Source organism: Typopeltis vanoorti, chromosome 8 (assembly GCF_054136105.1).
Source record: "Typopeltis vanoorti isolate ZY-2024b chromosome 8, IOZ_Tvanoo_1.0, whole genome shotgun sequence".
NCBI classification, from domain to species: domain Eukaryota; kingdom Metazoa; phylum Arthropoda; class Arachnida; order Uropygi; family Thelyphonidae; genus Typopeltis; species Typopeltis vanoorti.
In genome coordinates this window covers 12,819,438-12,843,061 of record NC_143556.1, presented here as the reverse complement: position 1 = coordinate 12,843,061, position 23,624 = coordinate 12,819,438, and the positions used below count along the sequence as shown (strand labels likewise).

The 23,624-nt window shown below is 35.2% G+C and overlaps 1 protein-coding gene across 1 annotated transcript in view; it reads left to right on the top strand.

The window, feature by feature from the left end:
* The window catches only part of crb (cell polarity complex component crumbs), a 439,435-nt gene that overhangs the window by 58,676 nt on the left and 357,135 nt on the right, over positions 1 to 23,624 (top strand). Inside the window, exon 2 of the mRNA XM_090397137.1 lies at positions 19,843 to 20,406. Coding sequence (XP_090253263.1) covers positions 19,843 to 20,406 — 564 coding nt within the window. The remainder of the gene's footprint in view (positions 1 to 19,842; positions 20,407 to 23,624) is intronic.

Here is a 23,624-nt window from a genome sequence, read left to right as displayed (position 1 = left end):
CCCTTGCTAATCACACTCTTATTCAACTTCCAGGCATGACTTCTTGTTCTTCCCCCACTAGCCAAGTGCAGAAACATTGTCTCTGCATTAATCCTATAAAATTTGAAATAATTTAAGTTACTTTGAGTAACTTCAATGTTTCTATATATCATATCCATTTGTTTTCGCCTATTAGCCAACTTTTGCAATCCACAAACCCTCAATGTATCTTCATGGGGTGCATTCCACAGACCACTCTCCTCTGGATCCCTCCATCACTTCCTCATCCCCAAGAAATCCAGGTAAAAACACCTGAGCACAGTAATCCGGATGTGGTTGTATCAAGGATTTATAAAGAGTATTGATAACTTCCTTATCTCTGCTTGTTAGTGTGTTCTTAAATAACCAAGTAATCCTGTGACCTACCGTGCTACTTTAGCAATATGCCTCTAAACTTCGGTTCTCTATCTACTACCATCTCCAAATCCCTGGCTTCATCTATTTCTTGGAGTACAGTTCCCTCAATGTGACACCCTGCTTGCAATCTTTGTATCCCAAAATACATAACTTACACTTTTCCACGTTAAATTGATATCCATTATGTTTTGCACATACTGTTAGCCTATTTAAATCATCATACAAGAACTCTACATCACTTTGATTAACTGCTAATCTTATCCAACTTTGCATCATCAGTAAACAACTGAATATCTCCCTTCAAATTATTTCGTATATCATTTATGTACAAATTTAACAGTAGTGGTCTCAGCACAAAGCCCTGCAGCACCACTAGTCTCCTAGATTCTGCTCCTCCATATACACTACTTTTTGGTATTTGTCCATCAGCTATCATTTTATCCATATTACCAGTTTCATATCCATCCTCATTTGTTGCAATTTGCATAAGAGTTCCACGTTTTATCTTGTCAAACGCCTTTGCAAAATCCAGCAGCATCATAGTGTAGCCATTCCCTTTATCCAACTCGGCCTTCACTCTATTATATTGGAAAAACAAAAACAAAAAGGTAGCTTATTACTAAGGCATGACCGACCCTTCACAAAGCCATGCTGTGCCCCTCATAGAGTAGCATATTCTTACCCATCATTTCATGAATTCTCTTTTTGGCCAAATTTTCCAATACTTTTACCACCACTCTGAGATACGAATTGGTCTATAATTTGCTGCCAGAGACGTAGATCCTCAAAAGAAGGCAAAATAATTCCTTTATGCAAAGGAATTATTTTGCCTTCCGTCAACTCTCTTGGGACTTTGCCAGTCCCAAGTAGGCTTAAACAGCCTACTCAAAGGCATCGTCAGTTCCCCTGCACATTGTCATAAAACGCGAGCTGATATTTCACCCAATCCCATAGCTAGTATATTGCAGAATCTGAATTTGCATTCAGATTCTACAGTATATTAAGTACCTCCCATTCTTCAACTTCTGTTCTCATATCCATCTCTGTCATAATAACTTCAATTGGATGATATAATATACCTTTGTAAAATATCACGTGGCTCAACAATTTCGCCTGCTTCTGTTACCTTTCTACCATCTGCACTCATTAAAGTTATTCCTCCATAGTCATTCTTCCTCCTACTTGCCACATAACAAAGAAAACTCTGGAATTTCCTTTCGCATGTTTAGCTACTTCTCATAATCTGATTTTGCCTTCCTTACCATGTTGGTTACCTTTTTGCCTGAGCTATTCTGCTAATTCCTACCCGACCTTGGATATATAGTATGATATTGTTTCCTCCAGATGTCTCTTGACTATCTCTCCCCTGTACTGTGAACACACTTCCCTAGGAGATCTTTATGCCATAGTACTGCTTCAAGTTGCTCGTGTTTCATAACCACTTGCCTTGTAGTTCCACATATATTCTTTAACTGGAATTTCCACGTTTTGCTACCTCCCAAGTCAAGACATGACCACTTTCCCCCAGTCAGAGGCAATGTAGCCACTTTAGTTATGGACAAGTTTTCTGATCCTATAACAAGGTCCAGTGCTCTCGTACCCCGAGTCCCCCTCCGTTCTGCTTCAAGTAATTGTCTCAGTAGGTGTATAAATTCCATTTCCTTATTTGCCATGTAATTTTTACTCCTTCCAGTCTGTCTTCGAAATTGAAGTCCATAATCACTCGACTTGCACTAATTGTACTAATCTGCTAATGCATGTCTTCCACATCATCCCTGCCCACTGGCCTAGAGTAGCGATCAATTTTATATTTCATCCTATTGGCCTCAATCTCTCACTAAATTAACTCAAAAGAACTGTGATCTATCCGATCGACTCACACTCTTGTTTTGCTGCAATTCATCAGCAGTACCCCACCCACTGTCCTGTCTCCTCTGGTTCTCACTAATGCCTATAGCGTTTGGCAAAGTTGCGTTAATCAAGCCAAAAACTCCTTCCTCTTGTTCTTAGTATATAGAAACTGCAGCATCCGTTTAGGCCTCCACCCACTTTGACTATCCTATTCAGTATTTTTGCTCGAGAGACTGGATTCCGCACTTGTTGGTCACTCTCACACTTGCCCACAACGCACTCGTCTGTCATCCACCCTAATTTCTTCAGTTTTCCTGACTTTGCGCTTCTACACTGTGAACAAAGCTCTCTGTAGACACCTAACTCAAATCCATCAAATTCAGGCCATAGGTCCACAAATTCTACACAATTCCTTCTGCACAACCTGCGTATTGATTCATTCATCTATCATCGCCCTTCTTCTCAGTTCGCCTTCGAATAATTTGCAGCAGATTTACAAACTGTAACCTCTTGCTCTTCTTTTTCGCTTATTCCAATAACGCACACGTTCCTTCTTGCCGTACTTTTCACGTCTCTGGTCGTTGGTTCCAGCCAAAACAATAAATTCTTTCACTTTCCCATTGTGCATTCTGACATCGTTAGTAATAATATTAATTTTGGCATCAGGGAAGATTTTGTGGTGCTTTCGCGAAGTATACCCTTATCATAGAATCGCCGTAAAAATTATCTGCTTAAGCTCTTTCTCTCTCGTTTATTCCTACAATTTTCTTTTGGCTTCGGAACCTCTTGCTTTTTTCCGTTCTCAGTTCAACTAATCTCTTGCTCTTTCTGCATTCTTTCGATCTCGAGATTTGTACTGTGAAGGATTATATGCAAGCGAGCTATTTATTTATTCATGTCTTCTACGTTGTCCCGAACTTCGGAACTTTCGCATACACTATCTTACTCCTCCTTTCAGTTGCCTCATTTATATTCTTTCCTATTTCTTTCACCATCGTTTTAACCCGGAACTCCATTCACTCCAATACTTTCTGTTCCGTGGCTTTCATTACTAACTTCCGCTACTTCATTTTCTGGCTTTCGTAAAACATATAATACGACACACACTCTCTCTCCACTTCCACTCTCATACCACAATCCATTTTCTTTTGGCAACGAACACACACACACACTACATTTACAAAATCCCCCATGTTAAACACCTACTGCACAATGATGTCTTGGCCGCTATTGTTCTTGGTTGCATCGGCGTCATGAATAACAGTTTATCTATCGCACGCGATATAAATATATCAAAAATGAACACACACACACACACACAGGAATACTACAATCGGTAATTATCAAAATATCAGTAAATCAATATTAAAACAAAGACAGCTGCAAGATGATCATGCAGTCCTTCCGGTACGGGCCACCTGTAGTATGAATTATGGATCAAAATAAATGATTTTTTTTCACGGCTCCCTTAGTATATACCTAAGGGAGCCGTGAAAAAAACAAAAAAACAAAACACCAAACTATACCTATAGTTTGGTATTCTTTCATTTGAATGGGAGTAACATCCAACAAAGTTTGAATATCCACTTTTATCTTTTGAAATACTGAATGATTATAGGAAGAAAAAGATTTTGCACGCTATGATTGCTATCATCCATAGATACACACAATATGGATATGATTACGTAAATCGTCACTGATTTGGTTATTGCATGTGGTCTATTTGTGTGCGTTTTTCCTCAACCCATTAGTTGGTGGGATAGCAGTACTTATTATAATAATTATTATAAAAGAAGGTGATTTTCCGTTGCCTTCCTTTCCCACGTGGCTGGTTGACTGTTTTGATTGAAAAGCCCTGATAAAGGTTGTTTGCGTCACAGGATGCGAACCCATGTCTTTCTAGAGAGCTCTGTCGAAACCAACTAAGCTACGGAGGATCCGTGGCCCAGTTACTTGGTATATTATTACTTTACTAGTAAAATTTCAGACTTGCAAGATTGAACCAGCTTAATTTTAATAATAAAACGTCAGACTATCTGCTGCCATACTTGTTTTGGCAACTAGATTTTGAACAGGCTGGTAAACCTAAATATGAGCAACTCTTGGTATTCCCCATTACATAAATCATACAGGGGAAAAAATCTTAAAGTATGTTTTCTCCCTCCCTCTAAGAAGCAGCATAATCTGCACACTTTGTATTTAAATTACTGGAGAATGTGCACTTTCTTTTATTTGAACTCGTATTAGAGCGAACTTTTTTCTTTTTTTTTCAAAGGTGTTTTGTATCGTATTCGTATGCTGCTCTCCGGGTTCAGGAAGAATATTCTCTGGCGTTTTGAAATTATACAACCAATAACTTAGAAAATGATAAGGATACCAGAGAGGCAGGTCGTAATGTGTTTATTCGGCACAAATAATAATAAAAAAAAAAAAAATGGAAGAGTAAATTTTAGTCTAAGACATTCATAATAAAAAAGTAAAAAGGGAAGCCATTTCTGTTATTTTCATGATATTTCAATGTTACTTCATAATGCTGGGATATGATATAAGTCGTCCTTTTTGATGTTGTATGACAACCATGCTGCAAAACAAAATCATATATACATTACAAATGCCTTAGGTTCATTTGGTGGCGGAGAGGGGCGCTATAAAGATTCCTCTCGTTATGAAGAGGCTTTTTTCAATCGCAAGATACGTCCTGCTGTCGACTTTTGCTACAGTAACACTATTATGTACCAGTTATATATAAAATATTGCAATAGCGCTTTCATATAAAGATCGGGATATTCGATGTGTAATAGGAAGGCGATCCAGAGGTGAAAAGTCATCTAGTGACTAGTCGAAAATCGCAGGATCAGAAAGCTCATGAGTGTGTTCGCAGTAAATGTAGCGGACAAAGTTACTGGTGTTAGTTAACGACGCCTAGCGCATAAAGTTGAAAATCTTATATACTGAGAAACACTTTTGAAAAGTTTAAATGAGAAACACCTGCGATTACATAATTCATCGAATCCTCCCCTTTTATTTTGTATAATTGAAATGCAACGCAGTTTTGGATGGCATACATTAAACTGCTGTTTAATTAATGTGAACAAAACATGAACAAAAAATACGAAAATGTAATTTTAAAACGCAAAATGCTGTATAAATTCTATGTAATAGAATAGTATTATTGCTTTTATCGATTTCATGTACAAATGTACATGAAACTGGAAATATCTTTAATTGTTTTTATGGAATTTTTATTTCCGACCCCTTTGTCATAATGTGTCCCATAGATGTCGGATATTTTTTATTCTAAAAAAAAGGAAAAATAACACGAAGATGAATTAACCTGAACATTTTCAAATAAATTTATATATAACTACATTTATAACTAATGGTTTGCTTGGTCTCCTGAGCAGGATTATCTAATCCCAGCCTTATGGCATTAATACTGATAATAAAAGTTCACATTTCTTCTGTGAGATTCATATAATACATATATAACTTCTAGGTATATCGAAATCATAAAGCTAAATTAGTAATCGAATTCTGCCTCTCTTGAACAAATTTAAACGTTCTGTGGGAAGTTTTCGGCATTGAGACCACATTATAATATAAATAAGGAATTTAACAAAAAATAAGCAATTAAAACTCGACAAGTTTCGTACATCGTAAGACTTACATCATCAGGGGTACATAACAGTTTTACACAACAAAAGTCTATTAACAATTAATTACACATATTAGATGTTTTGATAACTTCACAACTGCTACATATACAGTACGTACTTGATAAACAAGAAGAATCTTCTTCCTCTACGCTTTTATCCCGCTTCCAATGCAGGGTCTGCATGTTGCATTTGATGCAACTTTGTTAGCACCCCCCCCCCCCTGCTCAACCGACCTGCCGCTGGGGGGGGGATATATTTTTTGACTGTAGCAACGTGTGTTCACGGGGCCGGTTTGCCTGTTCTGAGGGACGGCAAACCCGCGTTTCCGGGAGAAAAATCCTCTACCTCCGTATGAGATCGGCTAACTCACCTTTAGTCGAAAGAGATAAAGGTTCCTCACGTCATGGACGGGAATCGAGCCCATGTCTTTCCGACCAAAGGGCTTCGTCTATACCGATTGATCTACAGAGGGCCTAATTGATAAACCAGAATACAAATGGTAAATTCGTTACTGTATGCATGTTAGAACATTGCTGCTTGTTGCTATCACGTTCTGTGGTATCACGCCTGCTATATCCTAGGTCCGCGGCCAGGCTGGTGGCGTGTGCGAAGTGTGCAATATACACAGGCACCGCAGAAGAAAAGGCGCCTAAAAGATGTCAAAAATATGAGATAAGAGTTTAAACGAACAACGAATGGTACAGAATGGTACATATAATTATGAATGTACTTCGTCTTCCGTTCGGGCCCCTTCGGATCTTCCCGGAAACGAACAAATAAATTCTGAAATTGTATCCTGGACCCGATTATATCACTGTAATTTTTGATTAAAATTTACGAAAATATACCTAAAATAGCTTTCTTCAATTAAAGCATTAAGTCTTTCAGCTTTCAACTCGATTTATCTCTCTCTCTGTTCTGAAGTTCTTTTGTTCTTTTCTCTAGAGCTTCGTCCTCTCGAAAAAGTGCAGATTTTCTGCTCAGCAGTTCTTGTCTTACAGCTTTTTCATGTTCATACAAGTGATCAAATTCCTCTAAGAGTTTTTGCTTCATATGTAGAATATCAGTTTCATGGCTTTCTCTTTCATGTTTCAAGGCTAATCTAATGTGTTTCTCTTTTTCAGACAGATCTGCATTCTCTTAAAGTATTCTCCTGAATTTAATATTGGCAAAACATTATGATCATTATCTGTTGCACCACTGTGTCCAAGTGAGGTATAATATAAAGATTTTGAAGAAAGTTGATCTTTATTTTTGTCATTTCCACATACTTGGCATATAGTTCTGTCTCCTTTAGCTAACTCATTAGTTATGTACAAGTCCATAAGAGACTTTATAAATATATATAGAAAGTTTTCATTTTTTGCTGATAAATACTTTTCAGTAATGAGCTTATAATGATTAGAATTCAGGGTAACCCCCATAATATAGAGTACATCATAGATGCTTAAGCCTCACTTTGGAGTTGACAACAAACCAGACTCACTCATAAATGTTGATAGTGTATACTCATAGTTTTGTCTAAGGAGATAATCATGAACCAACCATTCTGAAACCTGAAGTGGCAGCAATCCCTTCTTTCCTCCACTGGTATCAAAAGGAATCTCTTGAGGAGAAGAATTTTTGTATAATTCTTGGGCAAGCTGATTTCTCAATTGGTCCTGTAGATGATTCAGTACACCTCTTTTTTGAAACCTCTCATAGAGCTTATGCTTCAGTTCATCTGCTGACAAATGCCTTTCCAATTCTTGTTTTAACTGATTATTTTGCTTCTCCATGTCAAATGCCTAATTATGAACTATAACAGCTGGATTAAATGCATAATTAAAACAAAAATAAGGATAATCCTTCAAGATATTCCTACAAATTGCAATGCTATTCTGAAATTTTTAAATGGAAAAAAGAAATGTCAGCTTTGTTGTTTCAAAAAGATGTGTACCCGAACATCCACATTTGAACAGGCTCATCTAAAGCGTCATTTGATCCAGCTGTTATAGTTCATAATTAGGCATTTGACATGGAGAAGCAAAATAATCAGTTAAAACAAGAATTGGAAAGGCATTTGTCAGCAGATGAACTGAAGCATAAGCTCTATGAGAGGTTTCAAAAAAGAGGTGTACTGAATCATCTACAGGTGCTTCCCAAACTTCTGGATGTTGGAGCCCCCTTTGCAAAAATTAAAATATTTCACGCCCCCCCCCCCTCGAAAAAAAATTGTAATAGAGAGATATATTATTATAATATTTATTGTATTTATATTCGATACAAACCATGCACAGCGAATATTGCAAAAATCAAATGCAAATATTACATTTTTTGCCTCTTACCATTTGGTTCTGAAGACGATGCGGGCTGTTCTGTTAAAATATGAAATACTGTCCTTTTTATTTTTTGAGTCTGTTTCTGCTTCTTCTGATTGTTCGCAGGAATTTTTTTATATTTTTTATCAGCCACTTATCCATCTCAGGGTTAAATTTTTTAACGTAGAATCGATCAAATAATATCACCACTTACCGATACTGGCACACCACAGACTGATAACATGAAATTAGTGAATATTACCTGAATAAGGAAATCACCGGACCAGGAACATTTTTCTCTTTTGTGACTTTTCTCCCTTTACGGTAATTAAGCCTAACGCAAAACAGACAGCAAAGGCAGGTTATTAAAACGTGCATATGATAGGTGTGGTATTAACAAAAGGTCGCACAACCGAAAGATAAAATCATAGCTGACAATTGAGTTGAAATGCTAACTCTCTTCAACCGAATTCCATATGTGAAACTGCCATAACATTCATTATATATATTACTTAGTTTTAACACTTTTACGAATTTTAACACGTTTGGTTGAATTTTATTGCTGCCTTGGGAAATCAAACTCATGCACATCTAATTAATAACAATAGTTTTTAGTTAGACTCTGTGTTTGTCCATGCAACATATGGTTTTGTTTCAGTCTATACAGCATAGTTTCTGTATGAGGGGACACGTGATTCATTAATTAGTGTGTTTTTATCCCAGTTGTCTCTAATTGCACTATTTGTTGAGAAATATATTACACGGACTGCTCATACCTTATTCACTGGCATAATAAAAGTACTTATTTTTATTGCCTCTGCAGTATAGTGACTGTTAAGGAGGGTGTGTTGTTTACCACTGCAAGGGAGTTACTATGTCCCAACATGAACTTGTTTAAGCTTTTTTTCATGTGTGAAGTATATGCGAAACTTTTATTGGTAGCAGAAAATTAGCTCGGATGACAGTGATAATATAAAACGAGTTTTGATATGTATATAAAGTCAATATGAACAGTCCCTGATTACGAACGCGTGATGAAAGGGACAGGAAGATTTGGAGCTTCCCTGGAGAGCATTCGAAGTAAATACAATTAACCACTGCTTTGAAATGAAACATATGAATAAGCAATATTTTCTAATATTCATTAAGCGCCGAAATACGCAGGAAACAAAGTTTGTGAACCAACACCAATGTGTGCATTTTTCCATTAAAATATAAAAAATAACAAAAAAGAAATAATAAAAGTTAAATATGTTTCTTTTAAAATAAAAAAATCTACTTAGTCTTAAAACATTTTAAATTTGTTTTCATTATTTCACGGCCCCCCTCAACAAAACCTATGGCCCCCAAGGGGGCCGCAGCCCACAGTTTGGGAAGCGCTGATCTACAGGCCCAATTGAGAAATCAGCTTGCCCAAGAATTATACAAAAATTCTTCTCCTCAAGAGATTCCTTTTGATACCAGTGGAGGAAAGAAGGGATTGCTGCCACTTCAGGTTTCAGAATGGTTGGTTCATGATTATCTCCTTAGACAAAACTATGAGTATACATTATCAACATTTATGAGTGAGTCTGGTTTGTTGTCAACTCCAAAGTGAGGCTTAAGCATCTATGATGTACTCTATATTATGGGGGTTACCCTGAATTCTAATCATTATAAGCTCATTACTGAAAAGTATTTATCAGCAAAAAATGAAAACTTTCTATATATATTTATAAAGTCTCTTATGGACTTGTACATAACTAATGAGTTAGCTAAAGGAGACAGAACTATATGCCAAGTATGTGGAAATGACAAAAATAAAGATCAACTTTCTTCAAAATCTTTATATTATACCTCACTTGGACACAGTGGTGCAACAGATAATGATCATAATGTTTTGCCAATATTAAATCCAGGAGAATACTTTAAGAGAATGCAAGATCTGTCTGAAAAAGAGAAACACATTAGATTAGCCTTGAAACATGAAAGAGAAAGCCATGAAGCTGATATTCTACATATGAAGCAAAAACTCTTAGAGGAATTTGATCACTTGTATGAACATGAAAAAGCTGTAAGACAAGAACTGCTGAGCAGAAAATCTGCACTTTTTCGAGAGGATGAAGCTCTAGAGAAAAGAACAAAAGAACTTCAGAACAGAGAGAGAGAAATCGAGTTGAAAGCTGAAAGACTTAATGCTTTAATTGAAGAAAGCTGTAAAAATTTCCAAAAAGAGCAATCTCAAATACCTAAAATAGTTCTTTATTTTTTGATTTATCATAAATCAACTTATGATTAATTGTTGAGTTCCGTGTAAAAAAAAAAAAATGTATAAGCAGGACTAATCCGTAGGTAACATTATACTGTAAAGTGGTTTTCATTTGTTTTTCATATCCTGTTCGTTTTATTCGCACTTCATTCAAAAAAAAAAACTTTTTTGGAAAGGCGACGAACATTAATCGCATACACAAGACAAAGACTAGGCGCTGGCGCTGTCTGCGGCAGTTAAATTTTTGATGAAAGTAGACCATACTTGATGTAAAATTAAGCTTTAATTTTTATTGCATTTTATTGATTAGGATCCATGTGTAGGGATCCTAATCGAAATCGTTCGAAAAGGATCCTAAGAGAAAATCTTCTTCCCAAGGAGGTTTAAAGCATTTGAATTTCACATTTTTCTTTCTCGTAATTTACTGTTTTAATACCCATCACACCTACAAAGGGTTGGAAAACATATCTAATATAAGACGTCTGAAATTAAGGTCTAATACGGGAATTCCTTCACAAAGAGATAAAATATGGTGGTATTCTTCAAGCTGCTTTAGTTATCCAAATGCAAGAACCTGTATAAGCACTTTTTCAACTAAAGATGAATACAGCTGTGGTTTTCTCCACCTGGAAACCTGAGTTTCTCATTCCGCAAAATAGACATATCGGCCAGAGAATACACACAAAATAACGCAGTTAAAATACAACTGTTAAATATATTGGTTTAATAAAATGGTGCCATACCTGTTCGTATGGGCTCCACGGCCATCATAATCTTCATACTAAATAAATAAATATACCAGGCAATGAAAATTTCAAAAACACATTCTGAAACATTTATGTCAAAATGGAATTCAAACAACCCACGGCCTGTAAGTCGGAGCTGAGAATCTACCCACTTGGCCTTTTTCTATGCCCCCCCCATCCTGCCACTTTGTATATATTCTAGCATCTCCACAACACGAGAGTAGCCCTTCGGTTTAAATCTGGTTTCGAATCTCTTCTCCAGGATATGAAGAATCTTTATAATGACTTTTTTGAAGGTAAGTTAATCTCATTAGAAATCGTATGTATTAACAAATATAGAATATTGGCATCATAAATTTAGTTGCTAAGACCGTAATTCTAAGAAATATTCCGGTATGTGCTTATGTTGTAATAAAATATTCTTAGTCGCTGTACGAGTAGTTACGCATATTCTTTTTTTTTTTTTTTACGTCAATCTAGATTTTGGGACAGTCAACGCAGAGGGGAAAAATTATTGGAGCAATGCAATGCAAATCATTGTTACTTTTCATGTATTCCTTGTTTTTAGAAAGTTGATCATTCTGCTTCTGCTCCGAAAAAAATTTATGTGGGGTAATCAAACAGCCCGTTTCAAAATTAATCATGAGAAGTCATAATTTTTCTCCTCTACTAAAACACTGCCCTTTGCAGAAAGTATTCACGATCGATATAATGTTAATGGTATACACCACTTTTCCTCGATGAGGCTTTAACTCTAAGAGAGATACTGTAATAATAATAACAATATTAACCATCTTTTATTTTTGATCAGCAGGTGTTGTCCGATAATTATATAAGCATTTTAATTTAGATATCGGCTAATATTGTTTTTGCTACACTTGGTTTATAAGCATTATAATTGCTTACAAAATGTGCTGAAGGTTCGCTTGAAGGAAAATTAGTTATTTTTAGAGATATCCTAGGCTTGATGAAATTAAACGAATGAATATCGAAAGTCATATAAATTGGCAAAATTATAAACAATGTGAAAGATGTAGATATAAAAATTTTGTGATTTTAAAACAGTTTCATATTTATTGAATGACATGCAGCTTCTCTTTTTTTAATATTTGTTTAGTATTCATATCCGAATATAGTTGCAGCAATTTCCAAATATTTTGCTTAGATTGTACTGTTATTATTATTATTGCCAGCCAGGCTGGCTGAGTGGTTAGCGTGTTCGCTCTCCAGCCAAGACGCTGCGGGTTTGAATCCTGCCGTGGACACGGATGTTTGTGATTGTCTGTGAGAATACTAGTGGTGGTCGGCGGTAGATGGCGTTGGTGTAGTGTGGTCAGTTGGTGGATTGTGAGTGTGGAAGCAGAGTTGTAGAGTAGATGCCCTCCCTCGATGAGTCTTTGGACTCCCTGGAGGTGACAAATAATAATAATAATAATTATTATTATTATTCGTGATACCTCCAGGGAACATAGAAAGCAAATCAAAACACTTATAAAAAACATTGTATCACTATAAAAACGACTATTTTAAAATTCAGTTAAGTCTGTTGATAGGGAGTCCAATACTCTTAAGTGTCTTCTCATAAGCTTTCGTAGATTGGAAATTATACCCGTCAGAAAGGATATGATGACGATCTGTAATATTAACTCAAAATTGGGATATGTTCATATTTATATATACTGACTTAGATCCGAGAACTAGAAATAACAATTAAATTTATTCAAAACACAACATGTTTCATCGGATTGTCCGACTTCTTCAGGTGTGGGAAGAGTGTTAGACTATTAAGAAGATTATTAAGAGTATTGGACTCGCTATCAGCAAACTTAACTGAATTTTATAATGGCCGTTTTTATAGTGATACGATGTTTCTTATAGTGTTTTTATTTGCTTTCTATGTTCCCACGCCTGAAGAAGTCAGACAATCCGATGAAACATCTTGCGTTTTGAATAAATTTAATTGTTATTTCTAGTACTTGGATCTAAGTCAGTATATATAAATTATGAACATATCCCAATTCTGAGTTAATATTACAGATCGTCATATATATATATATATATATATAAACAACCGTACAGTTGGTTTTTTCGTGACCAAAAGTTTTAACAATAATTTTTTTTTACTTTTGGAGTCAGCAGGCTTGTTCGAGGGCAATTCATTCGTATTAACCATCTGTGAAAGTTCATTCAAAATTCTTGTGTTTTTCTAGCATTCATGATGAATCTATGAAATTCAATAATTTTATTTTTGAATTTGTCTGACATTTTTTGTGATATTTTCGTTTTTTGCATGCATGCATAAATCGTTTCTCTTCATAAATCTAAAGCACCATGATGCTGACTCTGTAAATTTGATTATATTTTTTTCTGTTGAGAATAATTTTGCTCATTGAATAATCATTTTTGTAGGTACGCAGCAACCTGATCTTCTATGATCCATTATCCAACTTTTTAATTCATTTTCAATTTCTGGCCATTTTGCTGGGTTTTTGCAAAGATTGTTTTTTAGAATTTGCTTCTATTAATTGCTGCTCTTGTTTCCTCCAAGTTTGTGCCATTTTTTCTGTAGGCAGAGGCCCAAAGTTCTGCTTTGCTGCCCTATTGCCATTCTTTTATGGGTACTCAATCACACTACGCTCAAACGCAATCATATAGCTATATCTGTGCTTCATAGAATCCATGGGTTCTAAAAAAAATTTAGATATAATATGATTAATTATATTTAAATTCCTCTTCCACGATTAATCCTTGGACTCGTTGGAGGTGTCACGTACTACTAATAATTGTGTGTGTGTAATATGCCATATATATATGTGTGTACTCCTGCTGCATTTTTTTTTCTCTACTTGCAGTCAGTGTTACCTTTGCCCATGCTTTCTAGTTAATATTTTTTACTAAATTGTAGGGACTAAATTGTATATATTCTAGCATCTCTGCAATACAACAGTGGCCACTTGGTTTCATTTTATTTATTCATATGGAGTTTCCTCCCTTTTCTCCCCCGTCCCTATTGGCGCGAGTTCAGCCCCTTCATGTTGAGCCCCTTTCATCCCACAAGCGGTTTACCTGCTTGTGGGATGAAAACCCCAGATAAACTGGGGGGGGGGGGTAAACCCTGCTGTCCACGCCCAAGACCGGCTAACTTGGCTATGGCTGAGGAAGATCCTTAAGCTCCTCATGTTGGTGATGGGAATCGAACCCAGGACACTCCTTCCTCAGGCATATGGTTGCGAAGCACAAAGTTACTAGGCTAACCGTGTGGACTTGGTTTCATTGAAACATGCCTATGTATATTTCTACTACTACTCCTTGGCATTACAGTCCATTTAGGACTTTCCATTCTTCACGATTCTGTGTCTTGCTCCCCCAGTTCTTTACTCTCATTTTCTTTAAATCATCCTCCACATCGTCAAGCCATCTCCTTTTCGGTCGTCTTCTGGACCTAGATCCACCTGGTCCAGACATGAAGACCTTTTTTACGGCTCTATTATCTCCCATTCGCTGAACATGTCCTAGCCATCTCAGTCTTCTCACCTTTATTTCAGTAATAATATCCACTTTATTGAATTTCTCCATTATTTCTTTGTCATTCCTCACTCTCCAAAGTCCATTCTCATTAACTGGGCCAAAGATCTTTCTTAATACTTTTCGTTCCCATATTTGTAATTGGTTTTGATCTCTCTGGATCATTGTCCATGTTTCGCAGCCGTACAAAAGCACAGGTTTGAGGATTACTTTATAGCTGGATTTTACTTTTTATTGAAATCAAATTCGATTTTAATAGTGGTTGAATACTATAATAAGTTCTATTTGCAGCAGCTATTCTATAGGTAATTTCAACTGACATATCATTACTTTCTGTTATTACTGAACCCAAATATTTAAAATGCTGGACTCGTTCAAAGGTTTCTTCATCTACTGTGAAACTTTGGCTGTTTCCCAATTTTTGTTTATCTCTGGCAACAATTAAGTATTTTGTTTTAGTTTCGTTTGTTTGTAGTCCCATTTTCCTTGCCTCCTCTCTCATTTGTCTATAACCTTCTCTAAGGCTTCTCTCAGTCCTTGCAATACAGTCTACATCATCCGCAAAAGCCAAAAGCTGTAGACTTCTATTCATAATAGTTCCACCTCTGTTTATAATTACATTTCATATTACCCTTTCAAGACATAGGTTGAAAAGCATTGTTGATAGTTGATCTCCTTGTCGTAATCCTTTGGTAATCCTGAACTCAGGTGTGAGTTCGCCCTGTATTTGCACTCTACCCATGGTATTTCTGAGTGTCATTTTAACTAATCTTATCAATTTAGGTGGAATTCCTTCATGACTTTAAATAGCTTATCTCTATCGATGTTATCATAGGCTTGTTTAAAGTCCACAAACAAATGGTGCAGATTGATATTGAACTCGTAGCATTTCTCTATGTATATTTCATTGGACAAAAAAAAACCTTCATGCCTTATAGTTGCCCTTTTTATTTATTTTACTAAAATTACTTTATATCAAATCTTATCGAAGCTGTAATCCGAAAGTAGATGCTTAATGACTAGGCTATAAAATAAGGCTTGTTTAAAGTCCACAAACAAATGGTGCAGATTGATATTGAACTCGTAGCATTTCTCTATGTATATTTCATTGGACAAGAAAAACCTTCATGCCTTATAGTTGCCCTTTTTATTTATTTTACTAAAATTACTTTATATCAAATCTTATTGAAGCTGTAATCCGAAAGTAGATGCTTAATGACTAGGCTATAAAATAAACTTTTCTTCTATGTAATCAGTGTTTCAACATGTTTTTCTTTTCTTTTTTTTTAATGCTGTATGTTTTATATATATATATATATATATATATTAGAATTCATATTTACTCGGTTTAAATGATATGATATGAAAATTAATTAAGTTTAAATGACTAAACACCGAGAAAATAAAGAACGGGGTTTAATAGGAACACTACTAGTTTCGTTGATAAAACAACTTCTTCAGGTATTCAAGTGCAAAGAATTATAAACAAAAAATGACAGAAACGTTACATAATTATGACAACAGATCTACTATAAACTGAAGTACAGTTTAAACTGGAGTATGTGCTGTAGTTCCAGCTGCATGAAACTGCGTGCATGAGATATCGCGAGAACAGCAGTACTGGACAGCAGAAATGTGCGTATCAGATAAATTGTAGCTGAAGCTACTATTCATGTGGGTCGAATCGAGTGAAATTTCTTTAGATTCGAGAATACGTGTCTCAAGTTCATCATAACATTTATATAGTTATTTTGATATAGTTGCCCTTTTTATTTATTTTACTAAAATTACTTTATATCAAATCTTATTGAAGCTGTAATCCGAAAGTAGATGCTTAATGACTAGGCTATAAAATAAACTTTTCTTCTATGTAATCAGTGTTTCAACATGTTTTTCTTTTCTTTTTTTTTAATGCTGTATGTTTTATATATATATATATATATATATATATATTAGAATTCATATTTACTCGGTTTAAATGATATGATATGAAAATTAATTAAGTTTAAATGACTAAACACCGAGAAAATAAAGAACGGGGTTTAATAGGAACACTACTAGTTTCGTTGATAAAACAACTTCTTCAGGTATTCAAGTGCAAAGAATTATAAACAAAAAATGACAGAAACGTTACATAATTATGACAACAGATCTACTATAAACTGAAGTACAGTTTAAACTGGAGTATGTGCTATAGTTCCAGCTGCATGAAACTGCGTGCATGAGATATCGCGAGAACAGCAGTACTGGACAGCAGAAATGTGCGTATCAGATAAATTGTAGCTGAAGCTACTATTCATGTGGGTCGAATCGAGTGAAATTTCTTTAGATTCGAGAATACGTGTCTCAAGTTCATCATAACATTTATGCATGTTTGAACTTTATAAGATGTTGACGGCCTTCGTTGAAGTTTTTTGAGAACAGAACATGGCTGGAGAGAGCGCTAGCTCTGGTTCTGTTGTAGGAAATATCTCTTTTGTGTTCCTCAACACGGAAAAGGATAGATTTATCAGTCTGTCCATAGTAAGGCTTCCCACAATCACAAATAATCTTGTAAACTCTTGGTTACTGAAGAAAGTTATGTTTTTTCTTTAGGTCGACTGAGGATGAAACGGAGTTTAGGAAACATAGTGAAACATGTTTCGATGTTGAACTTCTTAAGAATTTTAGCCAGTTTGGGAGAGAGGGAACTAATAAAAGGCAAAGAGATATATGCTCTGGGGGAAGAAGAGTCTTCTATAGTAGGTTGACGATGATGGCGGGAAAGAAATTTCTCAATATTTTTTAGAGTGAAGCCATTGTTGAGAAAGGTCCTTTTTTAGAAAATTAAGTTCATTTTGAAGTTCTATCTCATCTGACCATAATGATCTTACTCAATGTGCCAGGGTGAAGATAATGCCAAATTTCTGAGGAGGGTAGTGAGGAGGATGCATGAAGGTATCTATCCATATGTGTAGGCTTTCTGAAGATGGAGATTTTGATATTGTCAGAGCATCTTGTAAGTTTTAAGTCTAAAAAAGCGAGACAATTATAGGTGAATTTAATCTTGTGATGAAAGTTTTTAAGATGATCCATAAAAACATTAAGGTTATCTAGGCGTGCTCTCAAATGAGAAAAACATCATCAATAAAACACAGCCAGATTTTAGGTTTTAGTGTTGATGAACTGATCGCTTTTTCTTCTAAGTCTTCAAGAAATATATTTGCTAGTACCGGGGAGAGTGGGCTGCCCATAGCTAATCCCAAGTTTTGTTTGAAGATCTTGTCCTCGAATCTAAAGTATCCTGAGTTGACACAGTGGAAGAGTAAGGCGAAGAATTTCTTAGATAATTTGTTCTTGAGGAGATTGAGAACTTCCTAGGTTGGCATATTCGTGAAAAGAGACACTATGTCGAAACTTGCCATTAAATCTGATTTGTTTAGTTTGAGGTCTTTGATCTTCGAAACAAAGTCAGCTGAATTTTTTATATAAGAAGAAGATTTTTCTGTTAGATGTCTCAAGGAAGAGGCGAGATATTTAGACACGTTGTAAGTTGGTGAGTCGATACCTTCAACTATTGCTCTTAGGGGAGTATTGATTTCATGGATCTTTGGAAGACCGTATAATCATGGGATTAAAGGGTGAACAGATCTGAGAGAAAGACGGATGTGCCTAGGAAGATTGTTGGTCCTGTTATGAAATTCTCTTGTGGGATCATTATTAAGTTCAGAATAAGTGTCTATCTCCAATAATTCAAGTATTGTTCAGGATGACTGTGGCATTCCCTTTATCAGCTGGAAGAATTATGATATCTTTATTCTTCTTTAAGTTGTTAATGGCTAATCTTTCACTATGAGAAATGTTATCAGTAAGGGATCTAGCATTATTTATCGTGAAAATAGCTTTCATACATAGAAGGTTTGCTTCTTGGGTTGGCAGTGACGATGCAACTTTTTCCATCTTTGTGAGGAAAAGTTCTTTTGGAATGGAAGTAGGTGCGAGAATGAAATTGAGGCCCTTTGCAAGAACACTTTCTTCCACCGATGAACTACTTTTTCAAAAAAATATATCCTTCCTTCTTCCTTTCCCCCTCTTTTACCTTGTGGCGTCGAGGGTTTTCTATTCATTTAACCGCAACCGTATGCAAGGATAAGGTGGTTAACCCTATGCCTCCCAGTGTATCCTATATCTTTAGAAGCACTGAGTTCTATAGAATCTCCATGCTTCTACAAGAAATAGTTATAAACAAATCTTCCCATTCTCTTTCATACCCATGAGCAGTACAAGGTACAGGCAAAGAGGTGATCTGTGTTGTAAGGAAAGCTAAAACTGATTATGAGAGGAAGCTAGCTGATGAGTCCAAAAGAAATCCTAAGGGGTTCTTTCATTATGTGGCAAGTAAAAGGAGGAATAACTATAGAAGGATGACTTTGTTGATGATAGGGAAGTAACAGAAGCAAATCAAATAGTTTAGTGACTGGCATTTTTTAAAATTCTTGCATTTTCATTTTCATTGTGTTCCATTGTCAGTGTACTGAAGATACCTTAGATACTAAGGTGAAAATTTTATATCTAGTAAATTCAATTTCACATAGGTTTCAGTCTTTATTTTCACAAGGATATCAGCTTATGTACCTATTCTGAAACAAAACTGCTATTGTCATCCCAATTCTGAACTCTAGACATAAATTGGCCTATAATTTGCAACCTTGGTCCTGTCCCCCACCCTTCTTTTTTAAAGTGGAACAATTTTTTCCACTTTGGGATTCACCCTATTGCAAGAATCATGCTAATAAAAAAGATGTACATGAGCTGCAGTTGACTACCACAACTTATGGTTAACTCACAGTTTACTCCATAACTTATGGTAGTTAAGCAATTTGTTTATTTGAGATTGTGAGATTCGTGTGCCTCTTTTTTATGTCATGAGCAAAAAATATAAATTTTGACTGTTAAGAATACTAGAATTAGAGAAAAGGACCACAGCATGATTAGAAAACAGTATACAAAATCTGGTCATGCAGATACATTTCACATACTCAAGATAACAACAAATATATAACTCTTCTGTAAATGATTTATTATATATGTGTATAAGTGAATTATAGATACTCATATAACCTTATTTTTTATTTTTACAGTGGTGGATATGTTTTGGCTACTTCTCTTGTGTCAAGTGATCTTTCATCGTTCAGTTGAAGCTCGGAGTTCAGAAGTTTACTTTAATGGCTCTTCTTATCTAGTATTGCAAAATAGTCTTTCTATTCATGAAAGGCTATTTTTTAGTTTTAGGACTTGTGCTCATGGACAGCTTATTTATCAAGAAGGGATAAGTGGTGATTTCTTGGAGTTTTCATTATTATCATCAGGGGAAATTGAGCTACATTGGAAAGTTCAGGGAAGGGAGGAATCCGTTAGACATGGAACAGCATTAGCAAATAACCAGTGGCATAATGTAGACCTAATGTATCATTTAGGAAATATAACATTAAGTGTAGATGACCAGCAAATTATTGTTGCTAATAATTTTTTTAGAAGTGAACTCTTGAATATCAGTTTGCAAAGTAGTGACCCAAATGTGTTTATTGGAAGGCAGTTCACTGGATGTCTACTAGAAGGGGCTGGAGTTGTACTTAGTTCTTCTTATGTTCATTCATTTGGTGCTGAATGGACAAAATGTCCTCTACCTAATACAGGTGGATGTGGTAAGTAGTGTTTATGCATTCATATACATTGATTTTTAGCCATGTAGAGAAACACAGTTCATTGAGTACAGTTCAATACATGTTTCAGTATTATTGAATGAGATTGAGTGAAATAAGTGTTAATAGGGCTATGATATTGTTGACTAAAAATAATTTTATAATGATTGTTAATATATATCCACAAAAAGGGACTATCCTTATCCACACTGAAATTGAATTAAATAACACAAAAATAAACAAATTGTTTAATGTAAAGTAAGGATATATTTGAGTATTAAGGGGAAAAAAGTCACTAATATGCATATTAAAAAGAAAAAAAAAAGAAAGAAAAAATTGACTTATTTCTTTAAGGAATCTGTATATTTTTCCTAAGCTTTCATCGCATTAAAATAACAGTACCAAGCTAGGGCAGTTAAGCAGTGGATTTGAGAAAATGTTGAATAGTAATTGAATTAGGAAGTATATTTAAATAATGTGTCACTGGGATTGTTATGAAGTATTATGGTATTTTGAATTGCTGAGAAAATATTTAAATCTTGTATTGTTTAGTTACATTCTGCAGTTGGAATTTTATGGTGTTTTTTGGTTTTTACTTTTCTAAACTATGCAAAAAAAAAAAAAAAAAAAAAAAAAAACCACCTTGGTTAGGGTTGTTTCTGAATTGTTTAATGAAGACTGTCAAAATTTTAAAAAGAATGCTTAGTATGTCAGTATAAGCCTGCAGTATAAAAAAAAGTTTCACTTGATTTCAGGTTTTATTGTTGGACTACTGTGAATTTTTTTTGTGCAAAAACATTGAAAGATGTGATAATAGATTGGAGCATTTACAAAATAATATAATATTGCTGACCAACCAAAATGCAAACAGAAACAAGTGAAATTGTTAGCAATGATGCTAATGAAAGTTTAATATAAGAATTTAGCAAAGAATTGATGAAAAATGAAGTGTGATAATAGAACATATGTAGAAGTCAATGACTAATGTGAATGAAAAGGAGAAATTAAGGATGAAAAAAAGTGTCGATGATGATCATGCAACATGATGATTAACGGGACATAAAACAAACAGGTCACTGAGGCTTTGTGAAAGAAATGAATGGGTATCAGAGGTTGTGGACAGAGCGAGTTAGAAGGAAGGTTAAAATATGTTGAAATGGATTTATTATTATTATTATCGTAAGGCCCCACGGAGTCACTTAAGCACATTCAAATTCTTCACAGACACCACACTCTTAGACAATGCATTCCAATCTTATTTATAATTCTCTATGCAAAAAAACCTGCTTCTCACACCCTCCTTATACAGCTTCCAGGGATGACCTCTTGTTCTCCCTCAGTCTCCCACCATTTCATGAAAAATCTCTTCAACATTATCCTATAACAACCCCTTACCAACATGTATGTCTCTCTTTCATAATGTATGTATCAGTGGCTGCCCATGAAGTTTTAAGTGGGGGTGCTGCCTATACAAATATGTGACTTCTTGAGATGTTATGGATCTGTCCTGAAACCCAAAAGGGTATTCGAGAAAACTTGAGTAGGCCATTCATTATAGTTGCAAAGGATTGGAGAAAAGCCATTTCTGATGCTGAAAGCAGTTGAGATATTTTCTATTTGTGAAATCTCAACTATTTATGGAGATTTTGCTTATTACTCCATTGTGTGATCTAGTCATTTGTCTATTATAGAAGGCAGTAGAAGAGATGCTTGTAGGTCTGTAGTGTAGCATGATGTTGAAGTCATATCCTGCTTCTATTTTCATAGTGAGAAACTAGAGACACCTAACAGTCTCTTGTTTCTCATTTCTTTGTGTTGATGAAGCACAGCTCTCTTTGAAGTTTGCAAACACTGTTCTCCCTTCCCCAATTGAATAAGACCTGTTTTACGTTGTTTTGAAGGAGCGAGTCACTTTTCTCAATTCCAGTTGGACGAGGTTTATGTTCTGCATAAATTATCTGGTTGTTTTCTGAAAAGCTCAGGAAAGTTTCCTACCATTCTCCAAGCATCTCAAGCAAGTTGCAGTATCATCCTCTATGTTCTGGTTGAGTAGGACAAGCTTGTGATCCGTCATGTTAGTTCCCTTTGTTGACAGTTGACATGACAAATGTAGTGGACATTGTAGATTAGGATATATCTAATCAGTCTAGATGCATTTGTGACACTGGACGAATTCAAGTGATTTCCTTGTCAGTGTGCTAGGCTCAATTTGATTTTATTTCAATTTCCTTGCTGTGATATTGTTGGAGGTACTATGTAAATTGTTACTGATGGATGAGAAGATGGATGGTAGATCTCAATCAGTCAAATGTTTTTTTTTTTTTTTTTTCCCCTTCCATCTCCAGTCATTGCAGTTATGCACCCTTCTGTATCTTTTTGTATGTTATAGAAAGGAAAGTGCCAAGAATTGAGGGATAAATTAAAATGGCAACACCTCTACCTCTGTTTTCACTGAACCAGAAGAAAATCTTTTTTTTTTATATATATATTAAACACACACATATATGAGAGATAAAGGAGCCTTATAGCACATCATTGCTACATGGGAGTACATGTGACAGATGGAACAGAAGTTTGGCATTTTTCTTGAAGAGTTGTAGGTTGTAATTCTTAAGAATATTTCTTTAGGAAGGCTGTTCCAGAGAACAGAGATAAATGAAATAAAAGAGGCAGAAGAAAAGAAGTTTTGTTGTGTTCTCAGTGTACTGATAAGGGATGATAGGCAGTTGATGACTTTTAGTTTAGTGGATGATTCGGCATGAAAGTACGGGTAACCCTCGTATAATGCGAATGTTAGGTTCCATCAAATTGCCACATTATATAAATCGTGTTATGTGAGACTCAGATCACATAGAAAAGGTAGGGTTATGTTCTGAAATCGTTTTTTTTTTTAATGATATAAACAACAATGACATACCCAACAAAAATATATTTTTGTTTAATTCAGGTAATTCACATAGGTTAAAACATATAAACTGTGAAACAAATACATAGTATAAACTTATAAAATTACAATTTTTACGTACACTTCATTGCACATAACACAAATGTTTAGGCTGAATAAAATAAAGTGCATATTTTAACCATCATCACTGTCTTCAAAAATAACATTTCATATATGTTCTTTATTTAGAAGTGGCCAGACGTTGTCATCACTCGAAATCTCTTGGACATCATTTGTGTAATCTCATGGCATACTTCGGCTGCTTTGCTCTTTTAAG